Below are 24,070 nucleotides of genomic sequence, written 5' to 3'. Positions count from 1 at the left end.
CATTGCAAGACACTTTTTTACAGAACATATGCAAAATGAAAAGTTGGTTCCGATGGTGGTAATTGACAATGTTGATCTTGGGGTGCGAGGTGGCAATCGAGAACTGTCCCTCAGAAAATTGGAGTCTAAATATATTGTAGACTTTGATTGTTTATCCCCCAAAGGATTGAACAACAGTGAAGAATTAGCAATACATTTACATGAATGAGATTATGAATCATGTACATATTGTCTGTGGTCTTAAACTCTATAGTTTTTAATGTTATTTCTCATTATTTCAGATTTCACATAATGCGTTGTAGCGGAGGATTTTTGATGACACAACGGAACCCATGTCACCCTGATAGACACTTTGCTTGAATCCAGACATGATGCTTGTCCCAATCGCCCACTGGGGCGGGACAGTGATGCCACTTCTTGAAGTAGTTTTTACAGCTGCACTAGCCCACTTGGGCATCATTGACAATTTGACACGACAACCTTCCTACTTTACAAACTGTATGTCGCTTGTAAATACCGGTTTATGTAGAATTAATTATGCAACCTTGTGTACTACAACTTAGCAATCGTGCATTAAACCAGGGGGTGGTTCTATCACGATGGCCGATCATTTGAAAAAGGCCTTTTCATGTTTCAGCCCACTGGGGCATCATTGACATTACGACATACATTCGTCTCCAATATCGCGAATTATGCGAGTTTTTGGGAAAGGTTGTGTCAACATACGGGGAATGGAAGACACGTTACTCACAATGTTTATGTATATTTTCCCCATAGCGACTGCATATCCAATCAAAGCAGCGCTTTCTATAATGCGCCCAATTGGAATCAAGATAATATTTACCACGGGAGTGACATTGAGAAATGTTTACTGGGGTGTAATGGATACCAATATGCCAAATATAAATAGTACTACGACAATTATGCTTAGAACAATATTACAGCACTAGATGTATAAATTATGTACGAATTTTATTAAGTCATTATGACAAGGTTTTTTTGCACAGAAATTACAAAAGTAACTTATGAAATGTATTCAACTGTCATACTGAGCTAATCACTGGGTTTCAGATATTTTCAGCATGTTTTTGTCTGTTACAATATGTCTGCCGCTTCGCGCATTATTTACTATGCACAAGGGTGTTGTGGGTTTAAATATGGCGGTCAACACATAGGTGACGAGCGTGAACAAGCTTTAAGTGGCGAAACGCGTCGTGAGACTTTTTTCATCTGCCTGAATAAAATGCTGTTACAGAAGCTTTGGGTGTCCTACATTTCTTCGTAAATTGAGGAGAATTCTTGGATATAATATATATATATATATATATATATATATATATATATATATATATATATATATATATATATATAGACAATAGCTTGAAGTGACAATGTGTAACTTCTGTAAACAAAGAAACAAAAGGAGAGGCAGGGAGATTAAGGAACACTCTCTTAGTCCCCGGTTATTAGATACAAAACAAAGGAAGAGAGGTTACATGTGTCTCAAAAACTTCTGTAAACAGCCAAATCTCTACTCTACACATTATGAAGAACTAGAAACAACAGGTCTTGCAGACAGCTACACTGCCAGGCACACCTAAACAAGCATAGGAAACACCAATTGATCTAGCTCAGTGATCCTCAAAGTACGTCTGGGTGCCACATACAGTCCTCCTGACCTTTACATGCGGCCCCCTGGTCAACACCAGCACAGGGCTGCTGCTTACTCGACTATAAACGGGTAAGCATTTATTTATAGGTTAATCAAAGTAAAATAAAATAAGGTGTCCTGCACCACTTAACTTTAGGAACAACTTAATTTTTGAAGACATCTTTCAGCAAAAGTGTAAAAACATGATAATGTCTCTTTAAAATTCAAAAAGGGTATTGCATTAACATTTGAATCTTTTCACATTAGTACATCAAATTATATCAGTCCATTGGGAAGTACTTTTTAAAGTGTTTTCAAACATGATTTTAGAAGCATTCCTGCTTCACCCACCCGACAACAATGTCAATAGTTAACTAAGAGGCAAGTCATTAGTTTTGTAAACCCTCAGGGTGGTCTGGATGGCTATTTAGCATAACATTATAGTTATTAAATACAAGGTAGGATCAGGTTTTGTTCAGCACACATTCTGAAGTCATGCACTTGAGGTTCTCATATATTATGATGAAAAAGGAAAGAAAGTGAAATAAAACCACTGCCTAGGATCATACAATTTGGAAAAGTGGGGTTGCAGTGATTGATGCAGGTTTTCTGGTTTCACAGTATGCAATTCAGTCAGTAGATGTACATGCTTTGTGCCACTTACCTCCACTTTACTGCCCCCTGACTACTCGACCGCCACGCTGCTGGTATCAATGCAACCCTCGGTCACATCATAGACCAAACTTTTTGGCCCCTGGGCAAATGATTGCGAGTACCCATGGTCTAGCTTTTATGTGCCAATGCATGGGAACATAGATATTAAAAGATGCTGGTTACATACATTGCATACAAAATATGCAGTTTATTAGATTTTAAAAAGAAGAAAAAAATGGTGCTAAATGTAAAGAGTGCGTACAGGAAATAAAGATTTGAATGTGACAAAAACATGATGATGACTGTTCTTTTCAGATGTAAAATATTCCCTCGTGCAGTCCCAGTAGCGGCCGCTACTAAGTGTGTGTGGTGCGGCAGGGGGTTGGGAATGGGAGAGCTGATCGCAGGAATAAAAAAATAATAATAAAAACTGACTTAACTGATTGCCACTGGGGGCTGCCACCTCTGCTCTGTTTCCTCAGTGCTGCAACAGGAAGCTTCAAGCCTCCCAGAATCTGCTGTCCAAACCTTCGTGCCCACTTTAGAACGTGCTTTACACTCCCCCCTTGCACTTGTCAGCCCTGTCCACCCGCCCTGCACGGAGTAGGAAGGTAAACTAAAAAGATAAAATTATTGTTTTAGTTTTCCTTTGTATACTGCTCGCAGAGCAGTGGGGCGACGCTCCTCCACCTTAGCGACGGAGCCGCCACTGGTAGCATAACGCAAAATGATGCCCTCTTAAGTTTTCCATATCTTACAGATATTCATTTGCCTTTGGCTGTGCTGGATTGAGAATCAGTTAATAAATTTTAAATATCACGGTTTACCATCAAACAGGCTAATTCCCGCTCTATTGAATAATCGGCTTCTGGTGGATTAGATCTTTGGCATTGCTTTAGAGAAGAAGAAAGCAATGCATCACATAAGTTATCATAACAATCATTAGTCTGATTTTAGTAAATAAAGAGCCTGTGTATATGTTTGAAGGGTTTCTTTAAACAAATCTTTTTAGTAGGTCATCTTTATTGGAAATACGTTAATTCAGATTACTCTCAAGTGTCAATACATAACCGAAATATAAAATCAATATTAATTAATCAAGTGATATAATAAATGCATTTAAAGTGTTTTTTGTAAAGGAACGAATCCCTATTCTAATTATCTGGGAACATTTAGAGTTAGGCAGAACTCATAGAGAGTTGTTACAAATTCTTTAATTCATACAGTGGGATTTGGCTCCACCCAGACAAATATTTGTCTCTTATCTCATTCTGTTGGGAATTTGGTTTGTTTTTCCACCTTCTAGGAAATGCTTCTATTGGATTGATGACACTACTGCAGCATTGTGTAGTTTAAGAAAATGTTTCTAGTATTTTCAGTATTCAGAAGTAGTTTATCCCTCTCATTCCTTGGTGACAAATCTGTTTCCCCTCCAAATTTCTCCTTTTTCTGTGCTAAGACCTGTATGTTAAAACAGTGCACCCCCAGCCACCATTTTGTGTTCACAAGCCAGTGAAACAAGCCCCCCTGCCTCCCCGCCCCCGCCCCCAGCAACAGGGATATTCTACATCAGAGGGTGCTTCTGTGAGCTATTTAAAATGTGTTTACCAGGGCCTGTGCACTTCGTTTTTTTGGCCAGCAGAGGGAGTAAAGTGTTATTCAAACAGTATTGTTAGATTTCAAGTTAGTGAGGCCTTTACCTGCAGTAGTCCAAAGTGTGGATTGAGCCTGTCTGTCTCCTAGGAGATTCTGAACAGGAAAAGCAGCTCCCCAGCCCCCACCCCCAGGCCAGCAGACCATTGGCTATTCAGCTACCAGGCAAGTCTGAGCCCTCCTGTCACACCTGCCCAGACCCCTTAAGGCCTTGCTGGATGCACCCCAAATCATTCTCCTCCATCTTGTGAGTTGCAGCCTACCTGTGCCCCAGACTGCAGTTAGCAGAGTCCAGGAAGTAGTAAGGAGACAGACTAGTGCTGTCTCTTCCCAAAACAAAAAAGCTGTTTAAAAAACGATTTCCCTTTCTGTGATTACTGTATTTGCCTGTGGTTGTTACAGTTTAAATTTGTAGTTTTGACCTGCCTGTGATGGCCTATTTTATCACCTGTTTTGTGTTTTAAACTTGTGGTTTTTCCCTGCCCATGATAGCTCCCATTTAACGTGTTGAATTGTGGGATTTGAAGTCCAACCTCTGTAGTTTATCCCTCTCATTCCTTGGTGACAAATCTGTTTTCCCTCCAAATTTCTCCTTTTCTCTGTGCTAAGATCTGTATGTTAAAACAGTGCACCCCCAGCCACCATTTTGTATTCACAAGCCAGTGAAACCAGGCCCCCTGCCTCCCTCTCCCCAGCAATAGGGATATTCTACACCTGAGGGTGGTTCTGTGAGCTGTTTAAATTGTGTTTACTCGGGCCTTTGCACTTCGTTTTTTGGCCAGCAGAGGGAGTAAAGTGTATTTAAAACAGTATTATTAGATTTCAAGTTAGTGAGGCCTTTACCTGCAGTAGTCCAAAGTGTGGATTGAGCCTGTCTGGCCCCTAGGAGATTCTGAACAGGAAAAGCAGCTTCCAACTCCCTGGCCAGCAAACCTTGTCTGAGGTGCATGGGACATTATATGGTCTGTTAGTGGTTGGTACATGTGTACACTGTGGTAGTTGTATCTGGTGTTTCTATTGGATTAGGGTTGATATCCTTATTGGTTGGGTATTTGAGGGTTCTTATTGGTTTCTGGGTCTGTGATTCAATCATTGTAAGGTTGGGACTAGGGCTAGGGTTAGGATTTCAATTTGAAGGAGGGACTAGGGCTTCCTATGTTATTGGTTGTTGGGACTAGGATGGGACTAGGGCTAGGGTTAGACCTTTAATTGTAAGTAGCGACTAGGGCTTTTGGTGTGATTGGTTGCTCGAATAGTTTTGGGACTAAGAGTAGGGTTAGGCTTTCTATTGGAAGTAGGGACTAGGGCTACCTGTGCCATTGGTTGCTTGGACTTGGGTTGGGACTACTGGTAGGGCTAGGGCCTTTACTGGACGTAGAGATCAGGGTTTTTGAAATTATTGGGTGCTTAGACTAGGGCTAACATTGGCTGTACGGTCCTCGTCTCCTATTCATTCTAGATTTTAGGGCTAGTGCTGGGATTGGATAGTGTTAGGGCTAGGGTACCCATTGGCTGAAGGGGTCACCTGATTACTAGGGCTATAAGAGGCCAGCTTAGGGCGTCTCAGCCCCGGCGTCGAGGCTAAGGGCGGAGAGGACACGGGCAGTTGCCTGTTTGAGCCTGTTAAGGGCAGAGGACAAGGGTAGTTGCCTGTTTGATCCTGTTCGAGACTGGTCGGGACTAGTGCCAGAAATTATGCCTTTTTCTCATTTAGCAATACCTAGCCCACACCATCCACAAACAGAGCAACACACTTACACCAAATGTACACCACGCACAACACTATGCACAGAGTAATGTACCAGCATGCACCACAAAATATAAGCAATTTTTTTCACTAAAGATATGTACCTATCTTTGTGTATTACTTGTATAAAACATGTAAAATAATATTATGTTAGGATAAAAAATAATAATAAATATCATCTTTGGTCTACATGTACATACTTCCATTGTGCATCTATGTACCTTCCATGTACTTGGATCCTTGTGTCTGTTACCTTTCTCCAGAAAAAGCATATCCAATGCACTACCCTTTTTCTCATCCTGTTACTCTATCAATATTTTTAATCTACATATACTTACCTCCTTTATGTATCTATATACTTTCAATGTACTTATGGATCTATATGTTTATCACTTTCTTCTAATTTAGCATTTCCAATGCACTACCCTATTTCTCAGCCTATACTTCGCTCAATATATCTTCTAGCCCAACCTTCTGACTCATCTCAAACTTCTTTCTACTACTCCTTCCATTGCACTACCCTATCTCTCATCCTATACATCTATCAATGCATCCTCTACATCCACGCTCTAATTTATCCCAAACCCCATACCACTACTATGATAGCCAAAATAACCCTTTCTAAACTCTATCCTACTCTACCCCTCCTAGCATCATCCGACACCTCTTTTTACTATACCGATCCCATAAAACAAACCTTTCTAAACTCTTCCCTCTGACTCCTCCCCTCCAAAACTCCTCTTTACTCATCCAAAAGTCTCCTCCTACTGCTAAGACCTAAAATAAAATGTTTAAAAACCTTCACCCTGTTATCCCTCCACTATCCTTTTCAATCAAAATTAACAGACTAACATGTTCACTTCTCAAATTCCATATTCAACTATACTAATATACTACCCAAATAACTGAATAACATACCCACTACTTAAATTACTTCATATTTATACTATACTGATTTTCAACACTAATCCTTTATGGGTTACGGAGTGGCGTGCTACTCCCCAGAAAAGCGTTTCAACACCCATCAGGGGAACAAGTGCTATATGAATGCAAATCTTTCTTCCCCTTTTATCCCTCTGCTATTCTTCTCACTCCAAGTAACTGACTAATATCCACCACTGAAATTACTTCATATTTCACCATATTAATTCACCACTAATCCTTTATAGGCTTCCTGAATAGCGTGCATCAACAAGCGCTATATAAATACAAACCTTTGTCCTCCTCTATCCTTCTGCTATCAATCCAAATCCAAATAACTGACTAACCTATCCACCACTTAAAATGTATTGCATGTTTCACTATACTAATTCAACACTAATCCTCTATGGGTCCCGGAGTAGCGTGCTACTCGCCGAAAAAGCGCTTTGACGCCTCGTCAGGGATAGTAAGAGCTATATAAATGCAATTACAATACAATACAATATCTCACTGGCTTGCGATCATCAACTGGTGGGGCCACCCGTGCTGATATGTGTAACAGGCATTTAACTGTTACAAATTCCTGAATGACTGGATCCCCCTTCTATGCATTAGAGGTCCAGAAAACGAGTACCACCGAGTTGGGCTAACAGCAACACTTGCTATTTACTTATGCATGAAACAGTAACATTTTTAAGAAAGCTTTGCACAAACGAGGAGCGAATACAGAGCCACACCTCTTCTGACGCAAACAAAATCAAGAATATATTCAATGAATATTGGGTGGTTCGGGTCGACATGCAAAGCAGGAGAAGAATGTCCTGATTTTGAAAGGCGTTTTGCCTCAACAGAGATTAGTTAAAAGGGTGTCTGAACGCGTAAGCGAGTGGCAGGTGGCTGACCGTCAGGGTGCTTTCTCAATTACACAGCAGCAGCAGCAATCATTGCATAAGATTGCACGGCTGTCGGCTCATTCAAGTTAAAGCTTGCAGCGGAGAATCTAGTGTCAACAGAATGGACATGGCTTAGACGTGCGTCACTAATACACCACCTGCTCTGTATTTTATCACCGGTCTGCTTTATGCTCGCAAACTCACCTGAGGTCCCAGCTTCCTTTCACAGTGTTGCTCTCAATGCCAAAAAGTTAATCTAGAATCAGTTGTTTAAAAAAAAGTTTTTCGTCTAATTTGTGTCGTTTTCTGATATGGCTTTCTACAGCTGCACTTGGTTGTTTATGGCACGTTTGTATGTAAATAGTTACAATGCTATGGAATTATGTGATTTAATGTAATGGGAATGATACATGATGAAATGTACATTAATTTACCAGTAACGCGAGTTGTGACCGTCTAAAGTATACATACGCCTTGCAACACCTGCCTGTAGGAACGGAAGCCTAGATGCTGAATGATTCTGAACATCTATCAAGCGTAATCGTAACAGCTGCTGCCCTCCAAGATGAGAAATAAACGTCTGGATGCTGCCTTTACACTAAAATCACCGGGAGCTGAATTACATAAAGAAACAATAAGGCTACGAAGCGCACGTTCTTTGGAAGATAGTGCACTTATTTAATATTTCTGAGGTGCTGCGTACTTTACTGTTTTACAGTCAGTGCCATTTCCATTTTAAAAAGGCTGCCAACTGAAGAGAGGGCCTTGTTTGATGACAATTATTGTTTCCACCTGTTATTTCCCAGTTTCCAGGCGAGACCCGGTTCTAGCGGGGTCTGGCCTAGAAACTTTGGCCTTCCTAGTCACAGCAGAAGAGGCCACAGAAAAAGCACATTCATGTCGAGGGCAAAACGTTGTCATCTATTTTCACTTTGTTTACTTTAATTATCAGTTAGGAGTCTTCAAGGAACCTCTAGAATACATTTGAAAGTGCATCGTTTTAATAATAACTGTTTTAATTATGTACTAGTAGGGGAAGAAAATATAGGCTTTAGATGATGTTCCCAATTTTTGCCCAGCAAAACACACAAGATGATGGACGGAATGTTGCACAATGGCAAAACATTCACCCCCAGTAACAGATCTGGGTTTAATCCATCGTTCGTTTTCTCACCAAGCCACCCCAGTGCAAATATGGCCATATGCAAATCAGTCTTGACCCTGTGCCTCATGGGAACAGTCCAGACCGAACTGCCAAGCCATGTCTTCCCTGGACCGGAATCAAGCATCCTAGGACCGGTTTCCGGCTATCAGCCTTCTTCAGCCAGGATAGCTTGGCTCGAGTGGCGTAGTGAGCTCCATCTAATAGGACAGAGGTAGGGGCTAACGACCTAGCACTGTCCAATAATACTCGCCATCTTAAATGGAGTAATGTTCCACAACACCTGGAAACATTGCTAGCTATGAATAATGAGGTAGATAGGGTACTGGAAGTATGGAGTAGTAGTGAGTGTAGCCAGGCCCCGTTGCCCCACATAACTGAGACCCCCCTCTTTGATCATTTAAAGTCATTCTTTTGTAAAACTGTTAACCCTAAGAATGGCATGAATAAGAAAGTCGAAGGGTGGTTTAACGTAAATTGTCGGCACTCACGGAGGGCACTAGGAGCAGCTTTAGGTACAGGGGATCTTGAGGGAGTAAGGTTGGCACGGGCCTCCTACAGAAAAGCAGTTAAGGAAGCCAAAAAACTTTGGGACCAAGCTAGCTGGCAGGACCTCAAGGAGCATGCAAGTTTCGAAACTCTAAACTATTCTGGGATGTGTATAAGTGGGATAGGGGTGGGTGCCCGGATCCTCCGCAAAATCATGTTGCCCATCATCTGTGGGTTGAATATTTCAAACCCCAGTATGCTTCACTGGTTGACGAGCAGAACATTCTTCCGTACGTTCATTCATTTTATACCAGTGGGATATTTACACTAGCGGATGTGGATAGGGCACTAGATACCATCACACCAGGTCGTGCTCCAGGAGCCGACAGCATCCCCGCTGATGTCTTTACAAATTATAAGTCATCTTGGCGTTTGTATATTAGACATCTAGCAAATGCAATTGCTTGTGGTGCTCCAATTCCGGCGTCCTGGAAGGGGGCGGAGATAATTCCAGTTTTTAAGAAGGGTGACAAAGCTGTAGCAGCGAATTATAGGCCAATCAGCCTTATAGACTCCATCCAAAAGATTATGGGTAGACTGATTTTACAAAAACTTCAGTCATGGATGGATAATGAGCATATCCTTACCCCACTGCAGGCGGGCTTCAGACCCCTCACAAGTACTATTGACCAGGTCTTCCGTTTTATTAACATTTAATGGAATACCGTCATCCTGGGGAAGGGGGCACTATACGCGGTATTTGTGGATCTGAAGGCAGCCTTCGACTTAGTGCCACGATGCAGGCTGTGGTGTGTCTTAAGGGAGATGGGGCTGTCCCCAGAATTGCTATCCCTGATCGTCCACCTACATGAGGGTAACCATGCACAGGTTCAGTGGGGGGCCAGGGGGAAGGTTACCGAGTCATTTGCCGTAAATAGGGGAGTGCGACAGGGATGCGTGCTCGCACCGACCCTGTTCTCACTCTTCTTAAACGGTGTGGCCGATTTCCTCTCCAAGGCCCCCTCCGATGCCCCATTGCTGGCCGGTGTACACATACCCATCCTCATGTTTGCGGATGACACTTTAATTATAGCAAAAACACCTAGTGGACTGCAGAAAGCCTTGAGCAGGTTTGAGGATTTTTGTTCCAATCGGGGCCTAATAATTGATATGGCAAATACAAAGTTCATGTCTTCTAATGAACATAGATCATTTCGGGGTAAGATATACATGAATAAAGCGCCTCTCGAAAAAGTGGATGCTTTTACTTATCTGGGGTTACGTTACAGGCTGATATGAAGTGGTCAAATCAAATTGACGTGGCCACGTTAAAGCACAAGCAACAGGCTGGGATCCTGGCAGCTAAATTCAAGACCTTCCTCTCCAAACCGATTAGTCCTTTGTTGGAGATCTATAGCATGAAGGTTTTAAGCTCCGCCCTGTACGGAGCTGAACTATGGGGGTTCACGAATGTCTCTACCTTAATTGCAGCTGAAAACTCATTCTTACGAAAGGTCACAAGCGTCCCCAAAAGTACACCTATGTGCCCGCTACTGCTTGATCTGGGGAGGAAAGCAGTATCGGACCTTGTGAAACTACGCCCCCTTCCATATTAGCGGCGATTGTGGAGTACGGCTGAACTATCTCACTATGCCATGGGTCTCAAAGACGTAATGGATAGTGATTGTTTCCACAAGGTGAAATGGCTAAGAGAGATCAGGTCGCTGTTGGAGAACCTGGGACTGAGCGAATTATGGAATGACCCCCTCAATGCTACCTTCCCTTCAAAGAAGATCCTAAAGGAGATGTATTGGGAAATGATACGGGTTTCAGTATGTTCTAGTGGCTCAGCAAAGAACCTGACTGGCCGGTTTCTAGAATTTAAGTCAACGCCGGCCCTCGAGCAGTACTGGGACGCCATCGGGAAACCATTTGATAGGAAGCTGTATTTCCAGCTGAGGGTTTGCACCCTCCATGTTAGAGAATTTACTAGCAAATGGTCAGGGCCTGCTGAGACTGTATGCCCATGGTGTTAAGATAGGCGAGAGACGATCAGTCACCTGTTGTTCTTTTGCCCATTATATAAGAAACCCTGTGCTAAGTGGATCATACCCATTTGCAAGCTGTTAGGTTTTAGAATGCATGAGGAGACGTTGAGAGTCCTCTCAACGGATCCAACGCTATTAATGTCAGAAGCTACGGCCAAGTTCTTGGGTTGTGCCTGGTGTATTCGATCTAGGGTATCTTCCCAGGCCCCTCGTAATGTTGATGATTAAGGTCACCCCGTACTAGTAGTAATGAACTGGAGTTATGAAATGCGAACAGCCTATGTTGTTTTTTCTATTGAATTAGTTTTTAAGGAAAAGTAAATATTTTGTCTTAGATTTTGCTTATTCAACAGTCATTGAATGTTTAATATCTTCTTAAAATGTTTTTACGTCTTGATTATTTATGCATTTTAACCTGTACGTTTGTATGTATATTGTGCTTTTATGACTCATCTGTCGAATAAAGCTATTTGAAATGAGCAAGGTACCCACGTCTGGGCATACCCTTCCCACATAGGGTGCACAGCAAAACACACAAGATGATGGACGGAATGTTGCACAATGGCAAAACATTCACCCACAGTAACAGATCTGGGTTTAATCCATCGTTAGATTGCTCACCAAGCAACCCCAGTTCAGACATGGCCATATGTAAATCAGTCTTGACCCAGTGCCTCATGGGAACAGTCCAGACCGAACTGCCAAGCCATGTCTTCCTTGGACCAAACCAATTTTTGCCCGTCATTACATTAAAAACACAGGTCATGCTGATAAAAAGAAAATAGCTCAGTGGCAACCATGGCTTATATTCGAGGCAAGCTGCAGTGGGGCGGTTTATGTTGGGGAAGAGGGGACATGGGTTTACCAGCCAATAATGCAGCAGGTGCAGGTGCAGTGGCACCAGGGCCCAGGGCTATGAACAGCTTTCTGAATCTCAATTATGGCAGTTTCTGTGTGGGGGTTCTGAGAGTGTTATGGAGTTGTCTGTATAAAATGCACTCAGTAATACACTGTAGAATGGGGCCTGCATTAAACTATTCAGATACAGGCAGTTCATGCCTCATTGGATGAGCAGGTATAATGTGGAATTAGAAAGCCTACTAGAATCTGTGTGTCTGTCTGTTCTCTGTCAGATGCTGTGCTAAAGTAAATAACTATTTTATCTCAAGTGAGATATTGTGCTGAACTGGACTTATTCTCACCAGTGTGGAAGGGTTACAAATGGGCGCATATCCTATTCTGATATCTTGTCACACTACAGTGCCCACTCCCATGTTATCGTCGGGCCGCTGGAATTATGCAATTTTGTGGCTATGGTGTTTTCCGCAGAGTAATTAATTTGTTGCATTTGCCACATAATCTACTATCTGATGCATCATTTGCAGATTATTTAAAAAAAAAAAAGTAAAAGTTTCAAACGCAGAAGGATCACAAATTGCTAGAAAAAACAGCAACACGTGTTGCCGATTAGTTGAAGCCCCTTAACAGAGGCTGACTGGCCACTTTTATGTTGCTAATTGCTATACTTGGGTGGTAAACTTGTGTTACTGAGGGGCAACCTATACCCAGATAGTGATAAAAATTGTCACGTAATTTGGTCCTCCCCTGCCGCATAGTTTCAGTGGTCCTGCTTATAAGATCTTACCCTAGACACATGTACTAGCAATGGTACTGATCAAAATTCAGTTCAATGAAGCGCTATCAAGAGTTATGCAATGTGCCATGATATAAAGATGGTGGCATTATGGCTAATTATCCAAAATGACATCAGAACTAAATAATTCATTCCAATGGTATATTTTAAAACTGGTATCGCTAAACTTTTGCCACAAAATATGATTTTCAGATAAATGGATAGTCTCCTCATTCATCACAGCATAAACTGTGTGCCGCTATGTTAAAAAAAAAATACGGATAATTTGTATGACAAAATTTCATTTGTTCTATTTGGACACATTTCATAAATAGTGTTTACTTACTTTTTACATTTCACTGCATAGCACTAGGTTTGATAAGGTTCACTAACAGTGAGAGGTCACACAGCTGATGATTCATTCACAGAAGCCTCAGAGCAAGTGGTCCTTCGACCTTCAGGACCCAAAGTTGCATCACATACACATTCAGAAAATGCATGCTGTCTGCTTGCCTCGATTACGTTAATGTGTCATTTTATCAATATCATTTTGCACATCCATCCAGTTTTTAAAGAATGCAAAACACGCCACATACAAGCACCCACCACATGCATAAACACCATGTGTATTCTCATATACACAACACATAAGCACACTCACAGCAGGCTCAAACGAACGCTGCATACAGAAACACGTAAACCAGAATGGCCATGCCACACGTGCAAAAACACCACAGGCACACACACACATACAATATTCACTCAAACTGCACATGTACATATCATATGTAGGTTCCATATACTAGAGATATACAAGCACAAACTTTCACTATTCACAAACAGGGCCTCAAAACCTGAAAGTCCCACAAGCGCTCAGTGCTTCTCTCCCCTTAGATAACTCTGCATAAAATAGATCACAATCATCAATGAATTATGAATTAAGCAGAACTGCCTGAAATTAACCACTGAGAAGAATGAAGTTGTGATCATTGTGGAGAGGTCTGCTCTGTGTGACTACACTGGTGGCACACAGATGTAGGACCTATTCAATCCAACTCATCACTCAAGCCAAGAACCTCTGGATAGTCGCTGACTGCACCCTTTAAACAGGTGCACATGTAGCAAACAGGTACAGTGCACAAATAATGCGCTACCCTCAGGACAGCCAGAAACGTGCACCTGCTCTGGCGGCAGCACTTTCAGTGAACTATGGAACAAATGTTTATTAAAATAAAAATTTATTGCAGGCTGTGTTGCCTGCAATTTAAAAGAGGGGGGCGAGTTACCTGTTCAGGCAGGTGCAGTTAGTGACTGCACCTACCTGCAGGGCAATATCTGGGCGATCCATGGTAGCGCCCTGGCACACCCTCTAGAAGGCCAGCTTAAGGAGGCAAACAGACTCAGCATCGCATTTCTGTGGCATATTGTCAGCCTGCACAGTGAGGGTCTTTTTGCCCCTGCTTCGATGATATGTTGCGGACGCAAAGGCAAAGCCATACTCTCCTATGAAAATGAGGGAATGTGCTCTGTAGATAGCACTGGTTCTACATGTGCACCAGCCCTGTCAGTATTACAAAGAGGGCTGCGCAAGCGGAGCCCTTCTGTAATACTATAGTGCCCTAGTGCCCACAAAGCTGGCCGTCGCGCCCCTGGGGATCTCTGTGTGATGTAGAAGGTTTCCTCTTTGACTACAATTACCTGCTCTCAAGTATCAACATTACTGCTTTCTTTTGTTACAAATATGTTTAACTTTTTTTATCAATGAAAGCAAAAAAATGGCATTAAAATAAACAGTTACTAAGATCACAGTGTGCAAAAGGTGTTGGGCAAATTGCAAGGAGTGAATAGCTAGTCTTCCTAGTGCAAAGATGCAAAGGCTTGTGCGTGGTTACAGGGACGTCCTTAAACCTCAACTACTATTGCAGTCTGCTTTGCATCCAGGTGCTTTTAAAGAAGCCTAGGCTGCTGAAAATTATGAGGGTTGGGCAAAATGCATATAGACATCAGCTTTTACACTCAAATAGTTCTCCACATGCTCTGTATGACTGTTTGGAAGAAAATATCATGTAAATCTAGCGCTTGTAGGCTACTTCCAGAATTAAAAAAATCGGGCACCCATTGGCCCAACCGAACGCAACCTTGGGTAATCCAGACATGAATTCCTGGTAGCGAGCCTGTTCCAGGGCATGACCAATTTCCAATTTTATAAATAATCTGTGTTAAATTACACCTCGGGCAGCATCCCCTTTTGGTAGGAGCAGCAACAAATCTGTAGGTCATTATGTGTCTTGGAGGTGGGTAATTACAGCCTTGTGTAATGGTAGACTTGAGACCGGTGCCTACTGAAGACTGCGCTAATACTACAAATCTCAAGCAGTACCACATTTAATGCAGTAAATCCATCCACTCCTCTTTTTATGTTTTGTTGTAGCAGCGCTCTGGGTATAAACGCATGCAATATGCCTTGCAAGAAATGGTCTCTTGGCTGGACCGTCAGCAGGCAGTAACATTGATTTCGGGCAAAATTTCTATTGTTCCATTGAAAATCCTTTCACTGCTAATGAGGCGCTTCCTTTGCAATGCATGGCAAATGAACCCATCATTCACAGCAATAGAGGCCGTATTCGCATATATGCAAATTATATTCCTCATCTTGCAGTGTTAGCCAGGTTAGTACATGACAACGGTGCTCCGGATCAGAGTGCAGATATATTTGTAGCTTTCTGGTATTCTATTCTCTCTCCCCTCTACCATGCCTGTGCCTGGTCACTTTGCTGCATCGCCATCTATCCCTGCTTCGCCATTCAACCCATCCAAGGACAACTTGCAGGCAAGTAGTTAGTTATAGTTAGGATTTTTTTCAATGTTAAATCTCAAAATTCTATTTGGAATAACTTTTGCGCCTGTTGACGAATCTGCCTGAAAATTTCCTCAAAATGGCCTCGTCGAGCTCAGGTCCTACCCTGAAAGTTTGGGGGGGATGCGTCAAGCGGGCGACGAGATAAAAGGGGGCATTTATTTGCATATACAGCAATACACACACTACCACTTTACTTCTAAGAAAACTTACACATACTTACTCTCTTAAACAATCACTTATAGAAACACATACTTATTTAAACAGGAACTCTTACACTCTCTCCCTCTCACATATACTCACTTATATAAATCAATACTCACATATACTAGATTAAAACATATGTTGTTCCTGAAAAAGACAATAGTAAGACAGTTGTTTACTCACTAACATACACATATACACACTCATCCATCCATACAGTTTTGTACATATGCTGTCTTCAAAACACATACAAACAGTGAGTCAGTCACCAACCCATACAGCCACTTATACACAAAGTGAAACACTGATACATACATTTCAATATTTAAAATTTGGTTGCTAATATATGTATTCACTAAGATACACTTAATAAGGCAGTTAACCAATCAATTCTTATATTAACAAACATCCATTTACACACTTATTTAACCATTTATTCTTCCATCGTCCTTTACAAATACATATATAAAACATATATGTTTTTCAGAAAGACACACATTCACTGGATGGTGTCATCAGTGATGTCATGAGTGATGTCACTGACCATGTCATGAGTGATGTAATATGTGACGTCATCAGCAGTGCATTGCAGGCGCGCAAGTTATAGTGAGTCCAACTAACTATAATAAGGGAATTTCAATGGTTTTATGTCAGTAAAATTTCCAGCTAACTATAACTGGTGTGAAACCTATGTTTTTTTCAGTGAATATATATTCATTTAAACAGCCCCAAATACTGAAAACCAAACATCAAAGCAGCAAAAGGCAAATGCACATGAGAAAGTGTGCAGTGACCTCTGAAGGTGGGAGAAGCTTTTTCCATGTTACTCCTGCATTCATGGCCACATGCTGCTCTATAGTGTTGTCTGTGCTCAGTCTCTGACCACTCAATACTAATTACTCTACAAACAATCAAGGCATGAAGGACTCAGCTGTTAACCCCAAGCCTACACAACAAGACAAGTACAATAATCAGCCAAACTAGACACCCTTTCATCACTAGTCGAATGTTCCAATATCTGCTTAGCCACGCAGATGAGAATATCTGGTATTTGTACATTCAGAATGGCCACAAGCCCATTCAGTGCTGCATCCCTGTAACCTGTATGACCGCCACGTGACACTAGGTTGTTTTTTCATAATATATGGTTGTTTTTTGTATGTTATGTTTTGGAGACATGTACAGACTTTGTATTTTTCTACATGTTTGGTGCTCGTATCTCACATATGTACTTCAGTAATATATTTATTGTATATAAAAGTATGATGTGACTTTTATAAAATGAAAAATATATTTTTTGATAATAAATTAAGTAAACTATTTCGGTGGGACATTGCTTATTCCTGATATCTTAACGAATTGTGTAATTAATTAGAAGAGGGGTAGTTTTTGTACTTTGTTGGCTAATTTGTATTAGCCTGCTAGCAGCTGTCCAATCGGTGCTTGATATTAATGATGTGTGAAAACTGCCTTCAGATGGCTTTGGTCTGGTGACAGGATTAAATGGGAGTGGGCATTTGATCCCACTCAGTTCATGAATGATAGCTGGGGCTGGTCCAGAAACTTGCGCCTGCTCATTCATCGTTTAGTATAAGGGGAGACCTATAGAAGGGAAAGCCTTTTTCCCCCCAAGTCCCACACTTGCGGGGCAGGCATCCTACCCAGTGAAGAGAAACTACCTCCAGGACCAGTCTGGAGTGAACACAGAGAATGGGACTGCTCATTTCTCTGGCGATATGTCTGGGAGGACACTAGAGCTCTACGCAAGCGAGGAAGTATTTCTCCATCTTGGAATTTAGGAGTGAGGGGTACTGTGGGATTGTTTGCTCTAGGGCAAACAGGAATTACAGCAGATGTGGTCGGGTTGCTTCCCAGAACGTGGTCCTCGTTGGCTATGGAGTGTGAAGGAGTCACTCCCACCCACTGGCTAGTGCTATCTATAAATGTGACATCTTAAGCAACCCTCCTCAGAACACTTTCTGGACCTGTGGAAGATCAGAAGAGGACTGAACCTGCTGTCCACGACCTGAGAGGAGCCCTGAAGGAAGGGTCCTGCTCCTTCTTGTGCCCAAGACAAAGAAGTTGACTCAAAAGGTCAGTTCGTTGACCTCCTGTGTGGCTACAGGAACACAAGTTGCAAGGAGCCTTTTTCCTGAAGAGACCAGTTGGCCAGTACCAATTGGACCTGGACTTGACCTAGCTGGTGGCCTCTAATCTTGTGAATCCTGGCCCTTGAGAGTTTTTACTGAGGTTCTGGGAGTCTTAAATTTGACCCAGAGAGCTGCTTTAAAAACCTTGAAAAGTTGGTACATAAAATGTTTTGGACTTAGCCGTCAGGGGAACCTCACGGCAAATACCTCCGATTTTGATGCACCTTTCTTGGATACAGCTTCAGGCTTGCTCCACTGGACTATTTTGAGTTCCATAAAAAAGACTAAAGTCAGAAGGTAAAATCTAGACCAGGATGAACCTGCTTTGTGTATCCGACCCACGCTTCATCGTGGTCGGCCTGAAATTGTGCCTAGGTCCCAGTCTATCACATCTATAGATATCAAAGGCACTTAGTGATATTTTGAGGTATTTTTACTTAGAACTTTAAAAATTCATATCATTGGTTCCCCTGATTGGATTTTTATTGTGTTGGTGTTATTTTGATTACTAAATTTCACTCAATTGTTCTAATTCGGTGTTGGATTTTTATTGTTTAGTGTTTTTACTTCATTACTGTTTTGGAACTGCAGAAATACTACACACATTGCCTTAAGTTAAGATGCCTAGCTGCTCTGTCATAATTACCAGGGGGTTCCACTCAGGTTAATTTAGGGACTTTGGGATTCACCCTGACAAGTTAGTGTCGCCTCCCACAGCCAACAATAACCCCCTTTAATACAGTCACCACAATTAGATAGTGGCACATTTTCCTATTTTTTCATCTTTTAATTTTTGTGCAAATACACGAAGAATATGAGGAAAGCAATATGATGGTAGCGTGGTTGCATACAAGTAAGGAAGACAAGCTGCCCTAAGTGAAGAGGTGTGTGCGTGAGGAGAATTTGAAGGATAAAAAAAACTAGATCATCATAATTCCAATATATGGCCGAAGGAAGTAAGTCATTAGAAGCCTTTTAAAACGCTGGAGTTTAATTGGCTTGGAATATTTCGTGATATTGGGAGGGGAGAAGTCAGTACATCCAATAGGGTTGCAAAGCAAGGCTTTTGATTTTAGCCCATGAAACATGTTGTACTATGGGTACCAAGAAAAAATTGATAAGGGGTGGCCTGAAATGAACAATAATGTGGAGGTGCGTATTCATCGTTGTTTATGTTATGCGGGTTATGTGGTGGATAAGCTTTCCATGCAGGGAACTAAAACCATGACACCAGCTGGGTTGCCCCAGGGAAAATAACAGAAGATATTTTTACTGGAAGGATATACATTTCTATTATGCCCATTTTACCTACTGAGTAATTCGTTTTTTTAGACAAGCCTTTTATTGTGGTTTTCCAAATCACATAAAAGACAATGGTCACAGTTGATGCAGAATTTCTTGAAATGCAGTAGTGTTGTGCATATGACATGCTCTTTGTATTATCCAAAGCAGTGATACTCAAAGTATAGCCCGGGAGAGGGGGGGGGGGTGCATGTGGCCCTCCTGACATGTACATGCACCCCCCTAGAGCTACAGTAGCACTTGGCTGCTGTGTTTACTCAACTCAGCACTAACATTAAAAAAAAAAAATTCAACAGCAGTTAGAGAAAGGAAGTAACTAAGGTATACTGTACCCCTTAGCTATAGGAACACCTTAATTTTTAAAAACAGTAAACGTTAAAAATATGTATTTTATTAACCTGCAGGACCGTTTCACCTTTGTAAATCAGAGTATAGCAGTGCATTCAGAAGTATTTTTTTTAAGTGCTAGTTTTCAAACATGAATTTAGAAAAGTTCATGCTTTCCCCAACCCTGACAACAATGCCATTAGAGGTTAAATCAGAACACAGGAGAAGGTTTATACAGCACACATCCTTAAGTCTTGTATTTCAATGTTCTCTTATACATGATAATGAAGAACAAGCATTTGCAATGCAATAGGTCTCGCAGTTGTTAGACTTTGAGCCATTGGCATTGTAATTGCCAATGCCTTTTATTTACGTTTTATAAACTAACACATACGTAAAAGGCATTGCCATTCTCTTTTTCATTCTATTTTTCATTTTTAAAATAAGCCTAAACTTTCGGGTTTAAATGAACATAGTAAGCATTAGTCAATAGAGTTCCATTGCGCATAAACTGGCAAACTGCCAATTATGTAGATCTGATTTTCTGGGCTGCTGCAAGAAAAGCCACCACTGCTGTGGTGCGGCTCCTACATGTTAGTAGCACAACCTCCGCAGTGTGAATTGGATCAATCACAGTGCCGTTTTAGGCAGAGTTAGCAGCGCGATCAGCAAGGCATGGGAGGAGGGGGAACGAGGGAGCAGCCTGCCTGGGACTCTTCCCCCCACCCCACCAAACCCGAGTGCCCACGCGCTGGAAATAACGGCTAGGCCACTTTTTGGCCCCATGCGGGACCAGGGTCTTGTGAGAAATGAGCTACGAGCGTGGGAGCAGTCCTGGCCTTGCTCACAGTTGTGGCTGTGGTAGTTCGGGTAGGCATTGCGTTCTTGAAGTAAAGGGATAACCGTGTTCAGAAATGACGTGTTTTGAATTTACACTACGACGACAAAGCCTTGCAGAGTGAAATGAGTTTCATGGCATGAATGAGTATGGCTGTCTTAATTCTGCCACCACCCGACAGATGCTGCATGGGGCAGCTACCAGCTCAGGGGGCCCGACCACTAGGGAAGAACCGCCACTCCGCAGGGGGCGAGCAGCAGGTGTGTCGATGATTTGAGCGTGCTAGGCCAGACCTGCAGAGGAGGCGACAGAGATGCTGACATTCTGTCGGTGTTTCCCAGGGTTTCCTGTGTTGAGAATGGAAACAGACATCTCAATCTGCACCAGGTATGATGACCAGCATCACCGGGCGACAGGGACCCTGGTATCTACATTCTGTTGGTTGTTAGGGGGATATCCCTCGTACTGCGGCACTCGTCATTCTACTGCGGAATGAAGAGTGGCTGCCTCAGCTCGACAAATTCTTGTTGCACCATCCTGCAGGCCTGGGGTACTTTATGTTGTGGGGGGCCCGTGGGCAAGGTGTGCACATGTTGGATTTTTTCCCTGCGTGCACTGCCGTTAGATCGCCGCACGAGGTGAGCTTTTAAGGGCCGTGTGGCCCTTCTCGGACCGAGGGCACACCAATTTTGCATACCTCTGACGGGATGGAGCCGGGCCGGGTGATGCTCAGTGTTCTGCGGTATGAGGGGAGGGCTTTCTGCGGCGTTGGGCTGCCTTGCGCTCAGTTTTAAGTATGGGTGGCAGAAGATGGCGGCCGCCATGCGCGTGGCACGCGTGTGGTTTTCATCCGGGCCGCACACGGTGCCTGATGTGAATAGTAAGCATAAGTTCTGGTGCAATTTATAATTCCTAATCAAGCGTGCACACGATTAATTGAGGGAAAATCTAATGTTTACGGCATGGAGCCTCTGGGATGTCACCGGCACAAGGTGGATCACGAGCAGCGGCCGGCTGCGTGGTGCTGTGCTTTAGTAGGTCTGGCGGGTTGAGGCGACCCTCCAGCAAATGCAGCCCGGTGTTGTCAGTGTCTGAGGCAAGGAAGGACCGGCTGAACACACACAGTCCTTTATTGGAATAAGAGACTTAGCACTGTACATTATTACTGAGGCCGCGCCGCACCCGCTGATCCGCCGGTACGTGCAGTACCCGCTGCGGGGTGCCGCCGCGCCGCCTCTACGTGCCTGCTTCACTCCGGACCAACCCTTGACCAGGAGACATCCCCGAGGCCGCGCCGCACCAAAGAGAAGCTGCCCTCCTCTACAGACTCCCCCTGCATTCCACGAGGTGCGCATCGCGATCCGGCTTTGTCTGCCATGCAAAAGCTCACGCACCCAACGTTATCCTATGGGACAACGCTGCGCGCGGCCAGGTCTTGTATCCACATTCCACTCGTTGTCAGCTGAGCCGACAGCTATAGTTCTCTCTGCGAGAGCGCGCTTTTCGCAGCGAGCCCTAAATAGGAATGAAGTTTAAGTAAAACAATTGCCCAGGATCACACAGTTTGGCCAAGTTCATCCCAGGTTCTCTGGTTCAACATTGTGCAATTCAGTTCAGCAACTAGATGTACATGCTTCGCTTATACCCATATTATGCACCCCGTCCACCACCCTGCTGGCATCAGAGGGGCCCACTGTCACACTTAAGACCAAACATTCAGCCCGCAGAAAAATGTTTGCGAGGGCCCATGATCCCAACTGTTATGATAAAGTTAACTTGATGTTGTTGTTTTGAGAGAAATTATTTGTATGGCAATGGTGGTGCAAGTCTTGATGCATGAAGTGACCCAAGAGCATCTGTGGGAATACTGCACAATGCCACAAAACATTGATGGAAAAACGCTGTCTGTTTGGGGCGACATGTACACCTATTTAGCTCTGGCCTACAGACATTTTCAGCAGTTTTGCCAACCACATGTAACAAGAAAAAAGTAATAAATAAAATATACGTATGTATACACAAACACATAGGGGCTTTAGATTAGGACCCTTTATCTAGTGGCCTGGTCAACTAACATTCACATTTTATTTCCACTCACCACAGCATAGAGCATGTGACAGTGGTTTATCCCACAACAGCCATTGGCTCTCATACATGAAAGTGACAGCATGTTTACAAACTCACATATGTACAACCAGCAAAGTGCACTTCAGTGCCAGGGCTGGTGGTTCAGTATTTTATGACTTTTTCTATCAATTATCAATGTTTTATTTTAAAGTCATCCTTATTTGTTTAAGCTATGTATTCAGATTGCAGTGATTCGAATCTAAGTCTGTTTTCTTTGCACTATTAATAATAATTTTTCCCCTTTTGTGCATTAAAACTAAAAAAAATCTTCTATGTCTGTTCCTGGAAGATAGTAAGCACCTCGACAGATGTATTAAAATGATATGCAATCGTTTTTTTATTAACATGAAAGTTTTTATTGCATCATTAGGCCGTGACAATTTCCTTTTTTTTAAAATTCATGTGCATATGCTAACCTTAACAAATAATCATTGCACGAGTTCGCCAAGACCATACCTCTTAGAAATACAAATGCTTGTTACTTCAGGAATGAGAACAACAGAGAAGGGGTAATGGCGCCAGTGCACATGATGCCCATTCAAGGCCCCACCACATTCCAAGATAGACAGAGCCACTGGATTCATTCACATTTTCTAATTTGGGCAAGGCAAGTATTCTCCTTCTTATACACTTTCCACAGAATCATTCAGTATTACAGCGTGTTGGTTTGGTACTGCCATGGTCAGGTTTAGATTTAAGAAACACAGGCATAAAAAGTGGAGGTCTCAAGTTAATCCATGGCATACATGAAACCTATCCAGCCATGTTTTCATTGAATTCTGATACGTATAAATGTTGTGTTGCAAATGCTGGACAACAAATACTAGTCTTTCGTAAGCCAGGCCTATTTGGGCTTTGGAAGACTACAATCTTTCCATTTATTTATTTGCAAACACATATACCATAGTTAAAAACGGTGACCATAGAAAAAGATCCAAATAAGAATTAGAATCAAAATAAACAGCAGAGCTGTTGCTAATCACACCACGCTACGTAAGTCGAAAATAGTAAGTATTATTCAATCAAAAACCAGCGTCACTTGTCAAAGTCTGAACAGGTGTGTAACAGTATGAAAAGGGCTCAGTCCCAGCACCCCCGCGCCCCCTCCTGAAAAGCAACAGCGCACCACCAAGTGCACCGCGCACTTACGGGTAGAAGCTGAGCCTGCGCTCTTCTCGGCCTGCCCTGCCCCCTCGATTTCTGCAGCTGAAGGCGGCACAGTAGCGGGGCATGGTACGGGTAAATGCGTTGCTTGTATAGGGGGCCCTAGGGCAACAGAGTAATATGGAAACGACAGTACCCGGACAGCTGGCGTGACCCCTGACCTCCTTCGTCGACCGATCCTGTTCGCACTGACGGACATTTTGAAGTGACAGTGTTCGGTATTAAATACGAGTGTGCTGAAAATTAAACC

General features: G+C 42.6%; 1 protein-coding gene across 1 annotated transcript in view; it reads right to left on the bottom strand.

The window, feature by feature from the left end:
• THAP5 (THAP domain containing 5) overlaps positions 1 to 23,990 on the bottom strand; it is a 106,161-nt gene extending 82,171 nt beyond the window's left edge. The window contains exon 1 of the mRNA XM_086919426.1: positions 23,806 to 23,990. Coding sequence (XP_086775552.1) covers positions 23,806 to 23,888 — 83 coding nt within the window. The 5' untranslated portion in view covers positions 23,889 to 23,990. The remainder of the gene's footprint in view (positions 1 to 23,805) is intronic.
• Positions 23,991 to 24,070: the final 80 nt, after the last annotated feature.

The sequence above is a fragment of the Lissotriton vulgaris genome, chromosome 1_1 (assembly GCF_964263255.1).
Source record: "Lissotriton vulgaris chromosome 1_1, aLisVul1.2, whole genome shotgun sequence".
NCBI classification, from domain to species: Eukaryota; Metazoa; Chordata; class Amphibia; order Caudata; family Salamandridae; genus Lissotriton; species Lissotriton vulgaris.
Note: the sequence above shows the minus strand (reverse complement) of the source record. Positions and strands in the feature narration are given on the sequence as shown.